At 40.6% G+C, this 15,529-nt stretch overlaps 1 protein-coding gene across 5 annotated transcripts in view; it reads right to left on the bottom strand.

Moving 5' to 3' along the window:
* Positions 1–15,529, bottom strand: part of LOC136751661 (myelin-associated glycoprotein) — a 363,254-nt gene that overhangs the window by 13,128 nt on the left and 334,597 nt on the right. For 2 of the 5 annotated variants that reach the window (XM_066707450.1, XM_066707451.1), the window contains exons 7-8: positions 1,587–1,850; positions 830–1,093 (exon numbers count right to left, since the gene is read on the bottom strand). In XM_066707450.1, coding sequence (XP_066563547.1) covers positions 830–1,093; positions 1,587–1,850 — 528 coding nt within the window. Of the gene's footprint in view, positions 1–829; positions 1,094–1,586; positions 1,851–2,834; positions 3,141–10,382; positions 10,737–11,181; positions 11,269–11,549; positions 11,701–12,547; positions 12,618–15,529 lie in introns of those variants that run through there. The other 3 variants (XM_066707453.1, XM_066707454.1, XM_066707452.1) reach the window with 3 other exon arrangements.

The raw sequence follows: 15,529 nt of genomic DNA, 5'->3' as shown, positions 1-15,529 counted from the left end.
CATTCTAATGGTCTCACATTCCACGGTCGCATCAGGGGAGTTCTGTACAACCGTTTCAGAAAGATATCTCCGGATACACAATGAACAGTGTGTCTCTATTCAGTCCATAAGGCGTGGGAACCCCACATTCTCTACAACTGATAGAGGTTGGTCATCTAGAGCAATACATTCTGATATTTTCTCTGTGATTGTATATGCCTTTGAACTGTTCAAAACTGATTTCTTCCCTATGCAGAGACTGCTGCGATGTCTGCTGTCTAACCAGGTTAGCTATACTCTGCTTAACATTCATGTCAACGAACATCTTGTGCTCCTCTGGATGGCAACTCTCCAGATGTTATTCCAATTGCTAGTGTTAATATATTTTTAATTTCTACCTCCCCTTGAGATTTCTCTAGCACACAGATTGTGTTTAGCAGTTTTGCTTTCTACATTGTCAAGTTTATAACTCCACAGGTGACGCTTGCTAGCTACAGAACGTAGTTTAATGAACAGCAGTTTGTTTGCTGAGTTAATATGTCATATTTAGGCATTTGTACTTGAGAAAATCTGTAGAAAATGAAATAACATTGCAGATACTGAGTATTTAAGGGATGCTATTGGCCCGATACGAGCACTTAAGAGCAGTATTGGTGCAACTCTAGTGCAGATTGAGTCGTCCAGTGATGTACCTCAGAGACGGTCACTCAAGTCTGAATCACACACTATACTTTACTCAATGCATTTCAAATATATCAATGCTTGTTATTATTCAATTCTCATGAGTCTAATGTGTTCTTTAAGGCACCTGAAAGAGAAGACAATTAATTAAAAAACACATCATACATACATCGCACATAGAGTTGTACTGTTGCGTTGCCAACCCCGTGTTCATTCTGTGCCTCACAGTAGTACTGTCCACTGTCACTGGCTGCAACACTGAAGGTGAGATTCTGTCCAGACCCTCTCGGTGTCACCTGATCTCCGTTCACCTTAACCCAGGTGTAGTTGCTCACTGGTGGGTTGGCATTGCTGCTGCAGGTCAGAGTCACAGAGCTGCCTTCTGATACTGAACTAGAGGGGCTGACTGAGGCTGATGTGTCCTTTGGGGAATCTGAAAGAGCAGATCAGAGCTTTGATGAGGATTAGGAAGGACCATGATGGAAGGTTTGGTGAAGTTAGTTTGTGAGTAATAGTGCAGTGAAATCTTATGTAAATATGGAAGTTGGTCACAATCAAATGAATGAATGAGAGAATATGAAGTGAGTTGGCAATAAACCCAGTGTTTTATGCATCTTTAATGGAGTTCATAGTGTCTGAGCTAGTTTTGGTGATGTAATCCTTCTCTGAATGTAGAAGGTTTTGAAGATCCCCTGTCAGGGGACCAGTTTCTTGACATAGCAGGCTTGTTGCTCTGCTGATGATGCTGTGTGGAGTGAGGAGGTGTGCCTCAGAGGCGGCAGCTTGAACCTGAATCACACGCCATACTTTGCTCAATGCATTTAAAATATATTAATGCTTTTATTATTCAATTTTCATGAGTCTAATGTGTTCTTTGGGGCACCTGAAAGAGAAGACTGCTAATTAAAAAAACACATCATACATACATTGCACATCGAGTTGTACTGTTGCGTTGCCAACCCCGTGTTCGTTCTGTGCCTCACAGTAGTACTGTCCACTGTCACTGGCTGTAACACTGAAGGTGAGATTCTGTCCAGACCCTCTCGGTGTCACCTGATCTCCGTTCACCTTAACCCAGGTGTAGTTGCTCACTGGTGGGTTGGCATTGCTGCTGCAGGTCAGAGTCACAGAGCTGCCTTCTGATACTGAACTAGAGGGGCTGACTGAGGCTGATGTGTCCTTTGGGGAATCTGAGTGGGAAGATGGTTATGTTGTTAATTTTTGCAGGTTAAACAGATAGTTAAACAGTATATGTATATAAGTTAGCTGTGTATGGTGTTTGGCATTGTGAGATGTATTGCATATATGTTCTGCTATTCTTAACAATATATGACTGAATGTTTGCAAGTGCTATTTTACTCTGTCATGCTGAGGTGGTTAACACCGTTTTATTTCCATATGAGATGAGCAAGTTTAGTCTGTGGTGCTGCTGGGGTTCAGGCCTCCACCTGTTTGTTGCTGATGATTTGTGCATCGTCCCAACTGTTTTCCAGATTGCCGCCTGTTTCTACATGCTTCTGAGTAACAATCCTACAGCAATATGTGTCTACATTGGTAATGATTGTGCACCTGCTATTAGTGCTTCATAATATGGTTTTTAAAGACTAGTAATTTGCAGACTGTTTTCTTCAGTCTCATATGGTGCTTGCAACAATGCATGTTAATGATACTGCAGACACGTCGCAGACAGTTTTGTGGTCACACTTCACCCAGTCAACACCAGCCCAGCTGTCATCATGTTGTGGGGGTGCTTCTAATTCTTCAGCAGGGACTGGGAGGCTTGACATGATTAAGGGGGAATGGACGGTGCCAAGTACAGGCAAATCCAAGAGGAAAACCTACTTCAGACAGACAAGAATGAATAATAATTTAAAAATGGTGTGAGGCACCAAGAGGGTGTATGACTGGTTTAATGCTACATGTGACCTACAACAGAGATTGAACCAGCTGTAAAGGTTAAGGCGATTGCACCACTTGCACATAAGGCTCTTTTGGCTACACCTGGGTTTACGTCCTACACCTAATCAAGAGTGGGCGTGAGTTTCTGGTGTAACATTTCAATAAGGGAAGAATGCAACAAATATGCTCTATACTATAACATGCTAGATATCTTACACAGCAGTAATCTCACAACAGTTTTACACTAGGTATTATGAAAAGAGCAGATGTCTCACACAGGACACTGAGAGTCACAGTCGCTTCAGCCGTTGTGCTGTGGTTCAGCTGTTGCAGTGGATAGAGCGCAGTGCAGCTGATGTTAAGCCCATGGTGGAGATGTGAAGCAGTGAAGGTCAGAACAGAAGACACAGATTTGGTTTTATCCTGATTCTCTACCTCCTGGTGATCCACAGTCCCATTCATCCTGGGGGTCCATGTCAGGGCTGGGGGGAGTGTAGGACAGGGGGCTGCAGCAGAGCAGCTTAATTTCATGGGGGTCCTCTCCTTCACTTGATCATCTTTCATTAGTTTTGGAGGATTGTCTATGAGACACAGATTTGGAAGACATTGAGAAACTTTTTTACCACAATTACACATCCCTTCAATACATTGAACGCTCTTTGGGAAGGTTTTAGGATATGAATGTTTTGTATTCTTACATATTATGACATTCAAACAACAGATTGAAATTAGTGTTATGATTAATAGTAACTGAAATGATTGGTCTTAACATTAGCATTACAAATGCTGGTCAGCAAGACAAGGTTTTCCTGAGCTGCTGACTTCTTCTTTTCTCTGGGTTTGTTTGTGGTTTTTCTGTTTACCAAAGATAATGGATGCTTCTCTGTTTTTCTGTTCCTAACTTAAAACCGACATGTACCATCTGTGACAGGAGTTGCCCAAAGGCCATGATGCCCAGTCATGATTCAAAGTATAAAACCTATGACAAACTTGAAAGCTTTTGATACTGACAATCAGATTGCTCCTATGTCGATCTCATGAGCTCATAATAAAGATTGTATTTGCTTAACTTCTCTATGACTTCTCCACTTCATTAAAGAAAGGTTCTTCTCTGCCCAATGGCATAGCATAACTTATTTTCCACAGAGAGCAAGGGCCAGCAGGGTGTGGCTGAAAACACAATTCAACCAGAGAGTATATATCTCTGAATGGATCAGATATTTCTCCAGTCAGGGCTGACAGCAGTAGCCCTCCCTAGCCTCAAGCTTCACTATGTTTGCTGCTTAGTGCAGAAATGTATCACAAACGGTGAAGAAAATTACAACAAAGCACAGGAGATGTGTTTCTTTCATATCTTTCTGAAGATTCCTTCATCATTGCCACCATTGCATCAAATGCTCATAAAGTAGATAAAACAAAGTTAGTGTAGTTAAAACACATGTTCATTGTGTTAACCAAGTGTAATATGATCAGCTAATATGCATTAAGCATGCTGCTAGAGTGGTGGTCTGCACCATCAATTGATTGATTGATATCTTGTCTGCACTCAGCTTCTACAATGCAGGATGTAAGACCTCATATGTTGAATACACTTGTGTAAATTGTATCATGCTTTGAATTGCACTGTACTATGTAAATTGCAATTTGTCATGTTTTATGCCTTGAACTGCACTATATTCTTGCACTTTCTATTGTGCTTTTGTATCTGATCTCCTCCCTGTGTCTCAAAACACACACCTCCGCAGCTGATAGTGAATCATGCCCTCAGTGGGCACACGTCCAGCACCAGCAAGTTAACCTCCAGAATACATGGCGCGTCCAGACTCTCAGCCAGTGGAAACACCCGTTTAAGTGTCCGCCAGTGGAAACGGGAAAAATGTGGGTTTCTCCCTGCCTGTGAGAAATGAGCTGCCTGCACCAAAACCTACACATTTTACCCCCAAAAGCAGTTATTTAGCTTTATTCAATTTTCATTGTGGTATAGTTCTGTGCCCCCACAGCCCACATAAAAAATATGTATAAGGTAATAAAATACATGTTTAACAAATAAACATTAAACAATTAAGTTATCATCCTGACGATTTCAGATTTTAATTGGTTTATATGTATTATACGCTGTTACATACTTAGGATTATTTCTCTTTCACAATATTTTTAATGTTTAAATGTATTATAATGGTACAATTAATGGAGCAAACAGCTACATGCTCGGTGCAGAGAGCAGAGCGGCTGTGAAGATCCCAGGACACAGGCTCTCTATGCAGGTCCCCACTTTGTAGGGTAGATGTCATAGGTCCCCACTTGGCTTTTTTTTTTTATATATATTTTTAATATTTTAACAAATATTATCAATACTGAGCTCAAAACATAATTTTCCTTGTATGTTTTGTTTTATGAAAGTGTTTGGAAAGTGAGGTCCCCACTTGGCTGTGAAAAATGATAGTCCCCACTTAGTAAGGTAGACGTGTATGTGTGTGTGCGTGTCTGAGTGCAGGCTGGAGGTTTCCAGGCCCCAGGTTTCTTTTTTTTTCTTTTACAGATCGTAACAAGTTTCAGCCCTTCCTCTAGTTTGCACAGATTTGTACTAGACTGCAACTTTTACTTACAGAGATAAAGAATGAAAAGGCAGTCTAATTCCAGTCTAAGGCAGGAATGAACTTTAGAAAATCTGGAATATGCACAACATTAAAAAAAATGTAATACAGAAATTGGAAATTGAAACTTTCAGTAATCAACGTAATCTCAGTAAATACTGCACCTACCCAAGACCAATATTGTCTTGCATTTCAGAATATATCAAACGTATTATTTAAAGAACAGATACAATGTAAAGATTGAATAAATACAATTATGAAGTTTTAAAGGTGTGTGTGTGTGTGTGTGTGTGTGTGTGTGTGTGTGTGTGTGTGTATTCACAACACCGTGTGATGTAAATGAAATGTAAGATTACTAAATTAAATTAAGAAATCCTTACATATAGAAGAATTATAGAATAAATATGTTATATAAGAAGCATAGACTATATATGTAGAAACTGGGAAATTTCAATACAACTCAATAAAATCAGCATTTGTATTAGTAACAAACTATTAGTATTAGTAACAAATTCATATTAGTAACAAAACATCAAATTATTTTAGATAAATATGTAATATAATCCATTCATGCATTAAGATTAAGCAAATATACTCAATACGATCTAAGCACAAGCCCATGTGTGTATGTATATTTATATAATTTTCACATTACAATAGCTTGCGGGTGCAGTCTGAAGACCTTAATGGTCTTGGTTGTATTGACAGTAAGACATTTGAACAGCCTTCAGTACAACTAACTAGTAACTTATGTACAGACATAAAGAACGAAAGCACAATTTAATAACGATAGTAAGTAAATGAAACTAAACCACACTTATTTAACCTAAGATATACAGTATATAACCGACATTTAACTGAGCACAGCTCTTTGCTAGTTAGATAACTCTCCACGGCCAAACAAAAGCCTTATAGTAGTAACTTTCTTACAGAAATAAAGAATGCACCCTATGATGTTAAGAAAAAAATAAATGTAAAAATACTAAAGTAACTTTAGACATATTAAATATGTATCATTCATTAAGTATGTGTCAATTAAAACAGTAGATTTATACTTTTTAGTTAAATTATCTCCAGGCTCAGCATCTTAGAGATTGAGACTGACCCAGCAGCACATAAACACAATACAGACAGAGGCCAGAGGGAGCGGCAACCTTAGAGACCACAGCGAAAGACAAGCGCAGGGAGACACAGTCACACTAGAGTCACACCGGATCATGCGTGAATCCAGCAGGTCTGTAGTGAGATAGGGTTAACACAAAACAATCAGGCGCAGAAAAAGAGAGATGGGCTAGAAATAGAGAAAAATGATAAATAAATACATACATACATACATACATAAATAACCATAATAACAGGGTGAGTAATAAAGACCAAACCGAGACAGTTGAATATTTGAATATTTTATTAAGAATTTGCTTCACCAAAACAGTTTACACAGTCACTCCACTGATGCCCTGACAGGATCACACTGCAGTGGAGGGGCTTCACAAGCAGGACGTCCTGCTCTCAGCACCGCGGTGGGGGTTTGCAGGAGCGGCACGGATCCATCAACAACACAAAACAGACCCTTCTACCCTTTCTGAGTAACGTGATTCAGTAACATCTCTCAGTGATATTCTGTATAAATTCTATGAAGTTCTTATCTGGGTGTCTGACTTTAAGTCTTCCTTCTTATGGTTTTAAACCATTTTTGCAAATAAGTGACTCTTGTAGTACAAGTGTGAGAAACACTTCTGATTTTCCAATTCCTCAAAAGACCTTTTTTGAACCTTCAAATAAAGAGTTCAAAATTTCTTTATTAATCATGCACAGCAAACAGAAACAGGGGTGATATTGTACAGATATGTGAGATATGTGATAGATTTGAGTATTTCGCTAGGGTTGTTGTAATTTAGGAAATGCTTTATTATTATTATTATTATTATTATTATTATTATTATTATTATTATTATTATTATTAATTTCTTGGCAGACGCCCTTATCCAGGGCAACTTACAACATAAGTGCAATATAAAATGTATTTTCTATATCCAAGTCAATTCCGGTTGTAACAAAGCACACATAGCAAACAGAAATAGTCAATACTTTATATTCAAAATACTTTGTGTGCTTATTGCACATATCAATTTTATTATTTTTATTACAGATATGTCTCCTCAAGAGGGAAATGCAGACAGATGACTGACTATGAGAGTAATTAATACTACTACTACTAATAATAAAGCATTTCCCAAATTTCAACAACCCTAGCGAAATACTCAAATCTATCACATCGATATAATGTCATGTATTTCAGTGCACTGTACATGTTTCAACACAATTGTACATTACTTAGATACAGACAATGAGTCTCATAAAGCAGTTTGCAAAACTAGTGAAATACATCTGGTGTCTCACATATCTGTACAATATCACTTAACTGCAAAAATGGTTTAAAACCATAAGAAGGAAGACTTAAAGTCAGACACCCAGATAAGAACTTCATAGAATGTATACAGAATATCATTGAGAGATGTTACTGAATCACGTTACTCAGACAGGGTAGAAGTGCCTGACCGCTGGCTTTGTACAGGCTTTCTGGTGATAAATTCTCAGTCATTAGGGGTCTGTTTTGTGTTGTTGATGGATCCGTGCCGCTCCTGCAAACCCCCACCGCGGTGCTGAGAGCAGGACGTATTGCTTATGAAGCCCCTCCACTGCAGTGTGATCCTGTCAGGGCATCAGTGGAGTGACTGTGTAAACTGTTTTGGTGAAGCAAATTCTTAATAAAATATTCAAAATATTCAACTGTCTCGGTTTGGTCTTTATAACTCACCCTGTTATTATGGTTATTTATGTATGTATGTATGTATTTATTTATCGGTTTTCTCTATTTCTAGCCCATCTCTCTTTTTCTGCGCCTGATTGTTTTGTGTTAACCCTATCTCACTACAGACCTGCTGGATTCACGCATGATCTGGTGTGACTCTAGTGTGACTGTGTCTCCCTGCGCTTGTCTCTCGCTGTGGTCTCTAAGGTTGCCGCTCCCTCTGGCCTCTGTCTGTATTGTGTTTATGTGCTGCTGGGTCGGTCTCACTCCCTGAGATGCTGAGCCTGGAGATTATTTAACTAAAAAGTATAAATCTACTGTTTAATAAACGTTATATGTAATTATTTATACATATGTAACATGTCTAAAGTTACATTAATATTTAAAAAAAAAAATCTTAACATCATAGGGTGCATTCTTTATTTCTGTAAGAAAGTTACTACTATAAGGCTTTTGTTTGGCCGTGGAGAGTTATCTAACTAGCAAAGAGCTGTGCTCAGTTAAATGTCGGTTATATACTGTTAATAAGTGTGTAATAAGTTAATAAGTTAATAAGTTAAATAAGTGTAGATTAGTTTCATTTACTTACTATCGTTATTAAATTGTGTTTTCGTTCTTGTCTGTACATAAGTTACTAGTTAGTTGTACTGAAGTCTGTTCAAATGTCTTACTGTCAATACAACCAAGACCATTAAGGTCTTCAGACCGCACCCCCAAGCTATTGTAATGTGTAAATTATGTAAATATACATACACACATGGGCTTGTGCTTAGATCGTATTGAGTATATATGTTTTTACTTAAATTATTTTGTGTACTTACTTAATCTTATTGCATGAATGGATTACATTAGATATGTATTTAAAATAATTTGATGTTTACTAATATTATTACTGAAATTTCACAGATTTTACATATATATTCTATGCTTCTTATATTACATCTATATTCTGTTGTTCTTAGGATTTCTTAAGTTAACTTAGTAACGTTACATTTAGTTTACATCACTGGGTGACTTGTGCCTCTTAAACTACCTGCAGCCCCACTGCTTCTACAGAACGCTATCTCTCGCCACATCCCACTCTGACGGGGCCCCCCTCCTGTCACATTGCCTCAAATGTGAACAGAGCCCCCTGTCTTCCATGCCCTGTCAACTCCGCCCCCAAATATACTAATTCTTCACCGACCAGAGGTTACATCTCTTCGCCACCCCCACTAGCTCGCCACACTCACCCCCGCCCCCCTAGGAAGGGGCCCCCGAGTTCAACTCAAGTTCAAGGTCAAAGGTCAAATCCCCCGCAGCCCCTCTTCCAAAAAATATTCCTATATAACTACTGTCCTCGCTAAGCCTTGTTAACGTTGGTTACACTTCTAAGCCTTCTATTCTTGTTTCCTGAGCCTCTGTATTTTGACCCGTACTACGCCCTTTGTTCTTTGATTCCCAGATTCCCTTTGATAGCCTGTTCGCCTGATCCCGACCTACTGACTGTGCTTAGACTTCAGGTTTCGCCTTGCCCTTGTTATACCAGTTTGTTGGCCCCAGGCCTCCTGCTTGCCTCGACCTTCCCGTTTCGTGCTCTGCTCCTGGATTCGCCTTCTCTAAGGTGCCCTGCTTATATAGACTTCAGACTTCAGCAGAGCACATTGCCAATGACAGAACACACACACCCCATCAGAGTGAAGCAGAGCATGGTCTGACAGCCCAGGATTACAGCCTGGTCCAGCACAGCCAGTCAGGGATGCAGGAAGCCAGGTAAATACAGACACACAGGGACCTACATGACACTGCTAATCAATGGCCTGATCTGCTGCACACACGAAAGAACCCAAAAGATACTCTCCACGGCATCCTTTAAAATAGATCTCAAAGGACTGTAAACGATCATAATTAATCATATCACCTTTTTCAGTAACTCACGCATATAATAATAATAATAATAATAATAATAATAATAATAATATTACTCAAGACGCATCTCTTCCGACAGCACTTGTAATATTAGTCCTCTATCCCTGCTAGATAGCACTTCAGCTTATTATGCTCCTCTTGTCCTTGATTGTTTTCCTCCTTGCTCCCTTTCCCGTAGCCCTCGTCTGTAACCCTACATCTTCACAGCACTTAGCTTTCACCGTCCAGGATGTAGGAAGTCTTTTACTATACTTGTGTAAATTGTAATTGTAATTTGTAAAATGTATTTTGAATAAGTTGAATTTGTTATGATTGATACCTTGTACTTCTCTGTATTTTTGCACTTATGTTGTAAGTTGCCTTGGAAAATGGCGTCTGCCAAGAAAAAAAAAAACTAATAATAATTAATAAATAAATAAATTAATTAATTATAAAAATAATAATAATAATAATAATAATAATAATAATAATAATAATAATAATAATGTGGGATACCAAATAGTTTTTACCTGTAACTTCAATTTTAACTGGTGTTCTATAGGTGAATTTGATGGGTTCCCCAATTCTGAAGTGATAATTATCGCTTTTCTGAATATTGTTCAGGATGGTCGTGCAGTTCTTGGCTCTGAAGTCCCCAATGATCTCCCCAGGCTCCTGTGATCCAGGTCCATTGGATTCCAACACAGTGGGTCCTTCTGCTGAACCCTCTCTCCATAATGCTGTTTTCAAATCCTTCACCTTGTCTTTGAATCCGTCAGCAACCTCAAACTGACAGGGAATCAGCACACAGGAACCACTCAGGGCTGCTACACTGGCAGGCATTGAGATTGAAAAACCAGGAAGTGTCTCTGTGCAAATGACACCTAGAGAATACAGTTCAGGACAGTGTGAGCAGACTGAGTATGCATTAAAACTAAATAAATAAATACATACATACATATTTTCAATAATGCGATCAGAATTTCTACTACAGTTTCAGAAATGTAAACCCATTAGACACAAGACAGGCACCTGACACTGACAATGCAAAATGATAGGTTGTGAATGCAACCTCGGTTATTTGAAAAAGGAAGCAAGGCGCTGTCTGAAGACATGTGCAATGGAAGCACGAGCAAATATGAAATGGACGTTTTACAAATGTAAATATCTCAGCAGATTCTGTACTCAGTTCCACTAAACAAGATTGGGTATAGAGAACCAAGTCAGACTGATTTAAAGGATGACCAGACTCCTTATCTTGGTTTCTTCTTCCCAATATCACTTGTGCTTTTCTTGCTGACAGACGGCACATCTCTGACAGACACCCACCTCGCAGCAGGCAGGCGATGAGAAGGAAGCCCTCAGTCACAGCCATGTCCCTGTCAGTGAAGAGCAGAGGCACAGAGAAGAGCTCACCTGCAGAGGGACACTGATGTCAGGAAACTGGCACAGCAGAGGGGAGACTCTTTCACATCTGTGTTATAGTCCATTGCATACTATATAAGGTGCATGAATGGACATCCTCAGAGATGTCACACTCTTAACAAACTACACATCATCAGTGTTAATTCATTAACTAATGTATGCTAAGTAGAGATCTACTTGACTGCAAATATCTACATTGACTATATCTGGCACCAAAAACACCACAGCAGCCTCACATTACCACAGACTGTAAAAGCAGAACTGCCCTGTACCGACTTCCCCTTCACTGTGTTTCAAGGGACCCTAGTCTGTTTCAACCATGGATCCCAGCAATGAAGAAAGACAATCATAGTCTTCTGGACATCTGGTGTTTCCAAACCTTCCTCCAGTAGTGACAAATCCATGACCAATGCTGTCATTCAGCTTTGATCCATGACTGTATAGTAAAGAATCCCTCTTTCAGAAGATGCACTTTAATACATTTTCACTCACAGTATAAATGCAGTTTTTCCACATAAGGCGTTATTGCATCACCACCAGTTTAAAAGTAGTCATGACTCAAACAACTGCTCATAAACTGCTCACCCTGACTTCCATAGACTGGACACCCTTAAGAAAACACTATACAGATTAAATGAGAAAGCTTTCACACATGAAACAGTTACATAGAACAGGGCTGATGTTTCTGTTACGAACTCAATACTCATATTGTTACATTTTGACTGATGATGACTCCTATTTAAAGACATTGTAACTCATAAAAAGGCAGTGGCTGCATTACATATATATTTTTATAAATCACAAAATAAACATCTAAAAGACAATAATAATGTTTGGCTAAAAGCTCACAGTGAGGCACTAGAAGAGAAATAATAGCATTAACCTCAATTAAAAATAGATTTGTAAAGTTTGGACAGGAACATTTTTGTTAATATATATATATAACTGCACTATGTAGTGTTTTACAGGAAAACACCAAACCTTTCCTCCAAACACAGATTAACCTGTTCATGCTTTATTTCCCTGACCTTGTTTCTTGCTAGATTAATACTGTTGAATGTGGAGCACATGTTAGTCTGGAGCAATAAACTTAAAATACAGAAATACTGTTGATGTAACAGAAAAACTTGACACCGTGCACATCAAATTCAGTAACACAACATCTGTCTTAACTTCACACAATACCAGTATCTCAAGAATGGATCCTTATTACTACATTTTAAAAGGCAACCCTTAGTAAAATAACTGTTTAGTAAAACTGAGCACTTGCCTTTCACAGGACAGTCTGGACGCTCTTCACACAGAGTGCACTGACACTGAATGTGCCCTTCCTACACCGAGAGAAAGGGGAAGCAGCAGCATTTCTGTCTTCTCACCAGACTCCCTCAGTCCCTGCAGTGTAGAGGTGTCCTGTCAGTGAAGGCCTGGTGGCTGCAGACACCCTGCCCTCCAGCAAGCAGCGGCGCTGAGAGAGACCCAAAGGTACTGGGGCTGGGCCACATCTGTAGCCCAAATATACAGACATATTGAACTCTTAGTGTCTCTTATCGGGGTCACTGTGTTGTGCAGTGTGTCCTCAGAGCAGGTAGTTGTGCACAGCACTGACCATTGGGCCAAGACCCCACCATCACCAGAGACAGTGAAATACAACAATATTATATGAAAGGGGGTTGTGGGTCCCCAGGGACATAGAAACCCTTCACACAATAATCCATATGCATTTGCTGTAGACTACGCCACTCCTCTTTTTATTATGTTGAGGGAGGGAGAACCTCACGTCACCCCTACGATTTTCCCACGCAGGTTCTACCGGACGACCACCATGGACGACAACAAGCATCAAGTAACATTCCCAGTAAGGAATTGAGGTCTTGAAGCACCGTGGATAATGTATTTAATTAACATGCTGTCGCTAGATAAATCTAATTTGCTTGGTGTGCATACTATTATTAATATAAAACGTTATACAGTTTATATAAAACATTAATAACGGCTCTTCAGTGGGTGTGTTGTCTTTACAGAGTGCAAGATTTTGGAGGGTCGCAGAAAGAGGGGCCAGCTGGAGGGGAGTGAGGACGTTGGAAGCCTGTAAAGGGAAATGGACTACAGCCTTTGTGGCAGAATCCACCAGAAGCTGAAGAGCATCGAACAATGCAGCAACATAAGACGCATTTTTAACAGGAGTCCCAGTGGATGTGAGGAAACCACGTTGTTTCCACAGCTGTCCATAATCATGAACCACGCCAAAAGCATAGTGAGAGTCAGTGAAGATTATTACAGGAGGATACAGGCACAAGTAACAAGTTCAGTAACTTGTGCAGAGTAAACAGCAGGTAAAGGGCAACACTTAACTATTTCAGAAGCGGTGCAAACTGCATAGCCAGCGATTAGGTTTCCTGAGGAGTCTCTCCTGTAGGAGACATCTACATAGAAATCAAAAGTGGGACAGGGGTACTGTATCTCTGAGGTCAACACGGGGAAAGGTATAGTTGGCAGTAACAGTAATACAGTCATGGGTTTCACCATCAGTCGGGAGGGGCAATAGGGAATTAGGATTTAGGACAGGGCAGCAACACAGCATGATATGGGAGGAAGAGAGTAATTAAATCTCAATTTTAGTCAAACAAGCAGCAGAGAGGTGCTGTCACTGTGCAGAAGCCCATGCGGAACAGCAACAGTGAGAGAAGACACTAAAGTATCAGACTACTCTGCAAGGAGAGCAGCTTCAGTGACCACTCTGAGACAGGAAGGAAGCAGTACTGTAGTAGGCAAGAGGTCAATGTTTGTCACCATGAGTCTGTTAAAACACAGAGAGCGACATCCCCTTTTTCATGACAGTAAGAAAGGCTTAGAGTAGTCAGGGAGGCCTAGGGCAGGGGCCAAGGAAAGGGCCTGTTTATTATTATTATTATTACTATTATTATTATTGATGTATTTATTTATTGGTAGACACCCTTATCCAGGGCAACTTACAAAACATAAGCGCAAAACAAAGTGCAAAAATACAGTGCAATCAAAGCATAATGCAATTTACAAATTCCGATTTACACACTTGTATAGGAAATATAGATAGTAAAAGCTAGTAAGTGCAGGCATCACTAAGAGCGAAGGGAAAGGAGGCACAGGGGAAATCAAAATAAACAATACGAGTACTGGTAATGCAAGCAAGGGCTATGTCAAAGCATTATGCTGAATCAGTGCAATTTTATAGGATAATAAACTACTAGATTACAAGTACAATCTGAACAGATGTGTCTTAAATAATCGCTGGAAGGAGGTCAGAGACTCTGCTGTTTTGACTTCAATGGGAAAGTCGTTCCACTACTTATGGGCCAGGGATGAAAAGGAGCGGCTCTGGAAGAGGGAGAGTGGAGAGGAGGCAGAGTTAGTCTTCTGGCACTGGAGGAGCGCAGTGGTCTGGAGGGGATGTATGGAGAGACGAGTGTCTGAAGGTAGCTTGGTGCAGTGTGGTCAAGACAGCGGTAGGTGAGGGTCAGAGTCTTGAATTGGATGCGTGCCGCTATCGGGAGCCAGTGGAGGGAGCAGAGCAGTGGAGTAGCGTGTGTGAATCATGGCAGAGAGACACCAGACGAGCCACAGAGTTCTGGATGAGCTGGAGCGGCGGGTAGTGGATGCAGGCAGGCCGGCCAGGAGGGATTTGCAGTAATCCAGGCGGGAGAGGACCAGTGACTGGACGAGCAGCTGAGTCGAGTAGTCGGTGAGGAAGGGACGGATCCGGCGTATGTTGCTCAGGAAGAATCTACACGTGCGTGCCAGCGTGGTGATGTGCTGGGTGTAGAAGAGCACAGGATTGAGGGTGACTTCTAGATTTTTAGTGGAAGAAGAAGGAGAGAGTGTGGTGGATTCCAAGGGGATTGAGTTGGGGAGGTCAGCAAAAGGTGAAGAAGAGAGGGGGAAAAAGAGGAGATCCGATTTGGAGAGGTTGAGCTTGTGGTGGAGCGAGTGCATCCAGGCGGAAATAGCAGAAAAGGAGGAAGAGATGCGAGAGGGGATGAGAGGGTCAGAAGAGGGAAAGGATAGGAAGATCTGAGCATCATCAGCGTAGAAGTGGTAGGAGAAGCCATGGGAAGCGATGAGTGGGCCCAGGGAGCGAGTGTAGAGAGAGAACAGGAGCGGGCCCAGGACAGAGCCTTGAGGAACACCTGTGAGGAGAGGTTGGGGGGTGGATGAGGAGCCTCGCCATGTCACTTGGTAGGACCGGTCGCTGTCCGACATGCAATATACTACACTG

This window comes from Amia ocellicauda, chromosome 6 (genome assembly GCF_036373705.1).
Source record: "Amia ocellicauda isolate fAmiCal2 chromosome 6, fAmiCal2.hap1, whole genome shotgun sequence".
NCBI lineage: Eukaryota > Metazoa > Chordata > Actinopteri > Amiiformes > Amiidae > Amia > Amia ocellicauda.
The sequence above is the reverse complement of the archived record's forward strand: the minus strand, read 5'-3'. Positions and strand labels throughout refer to the sequence as shown.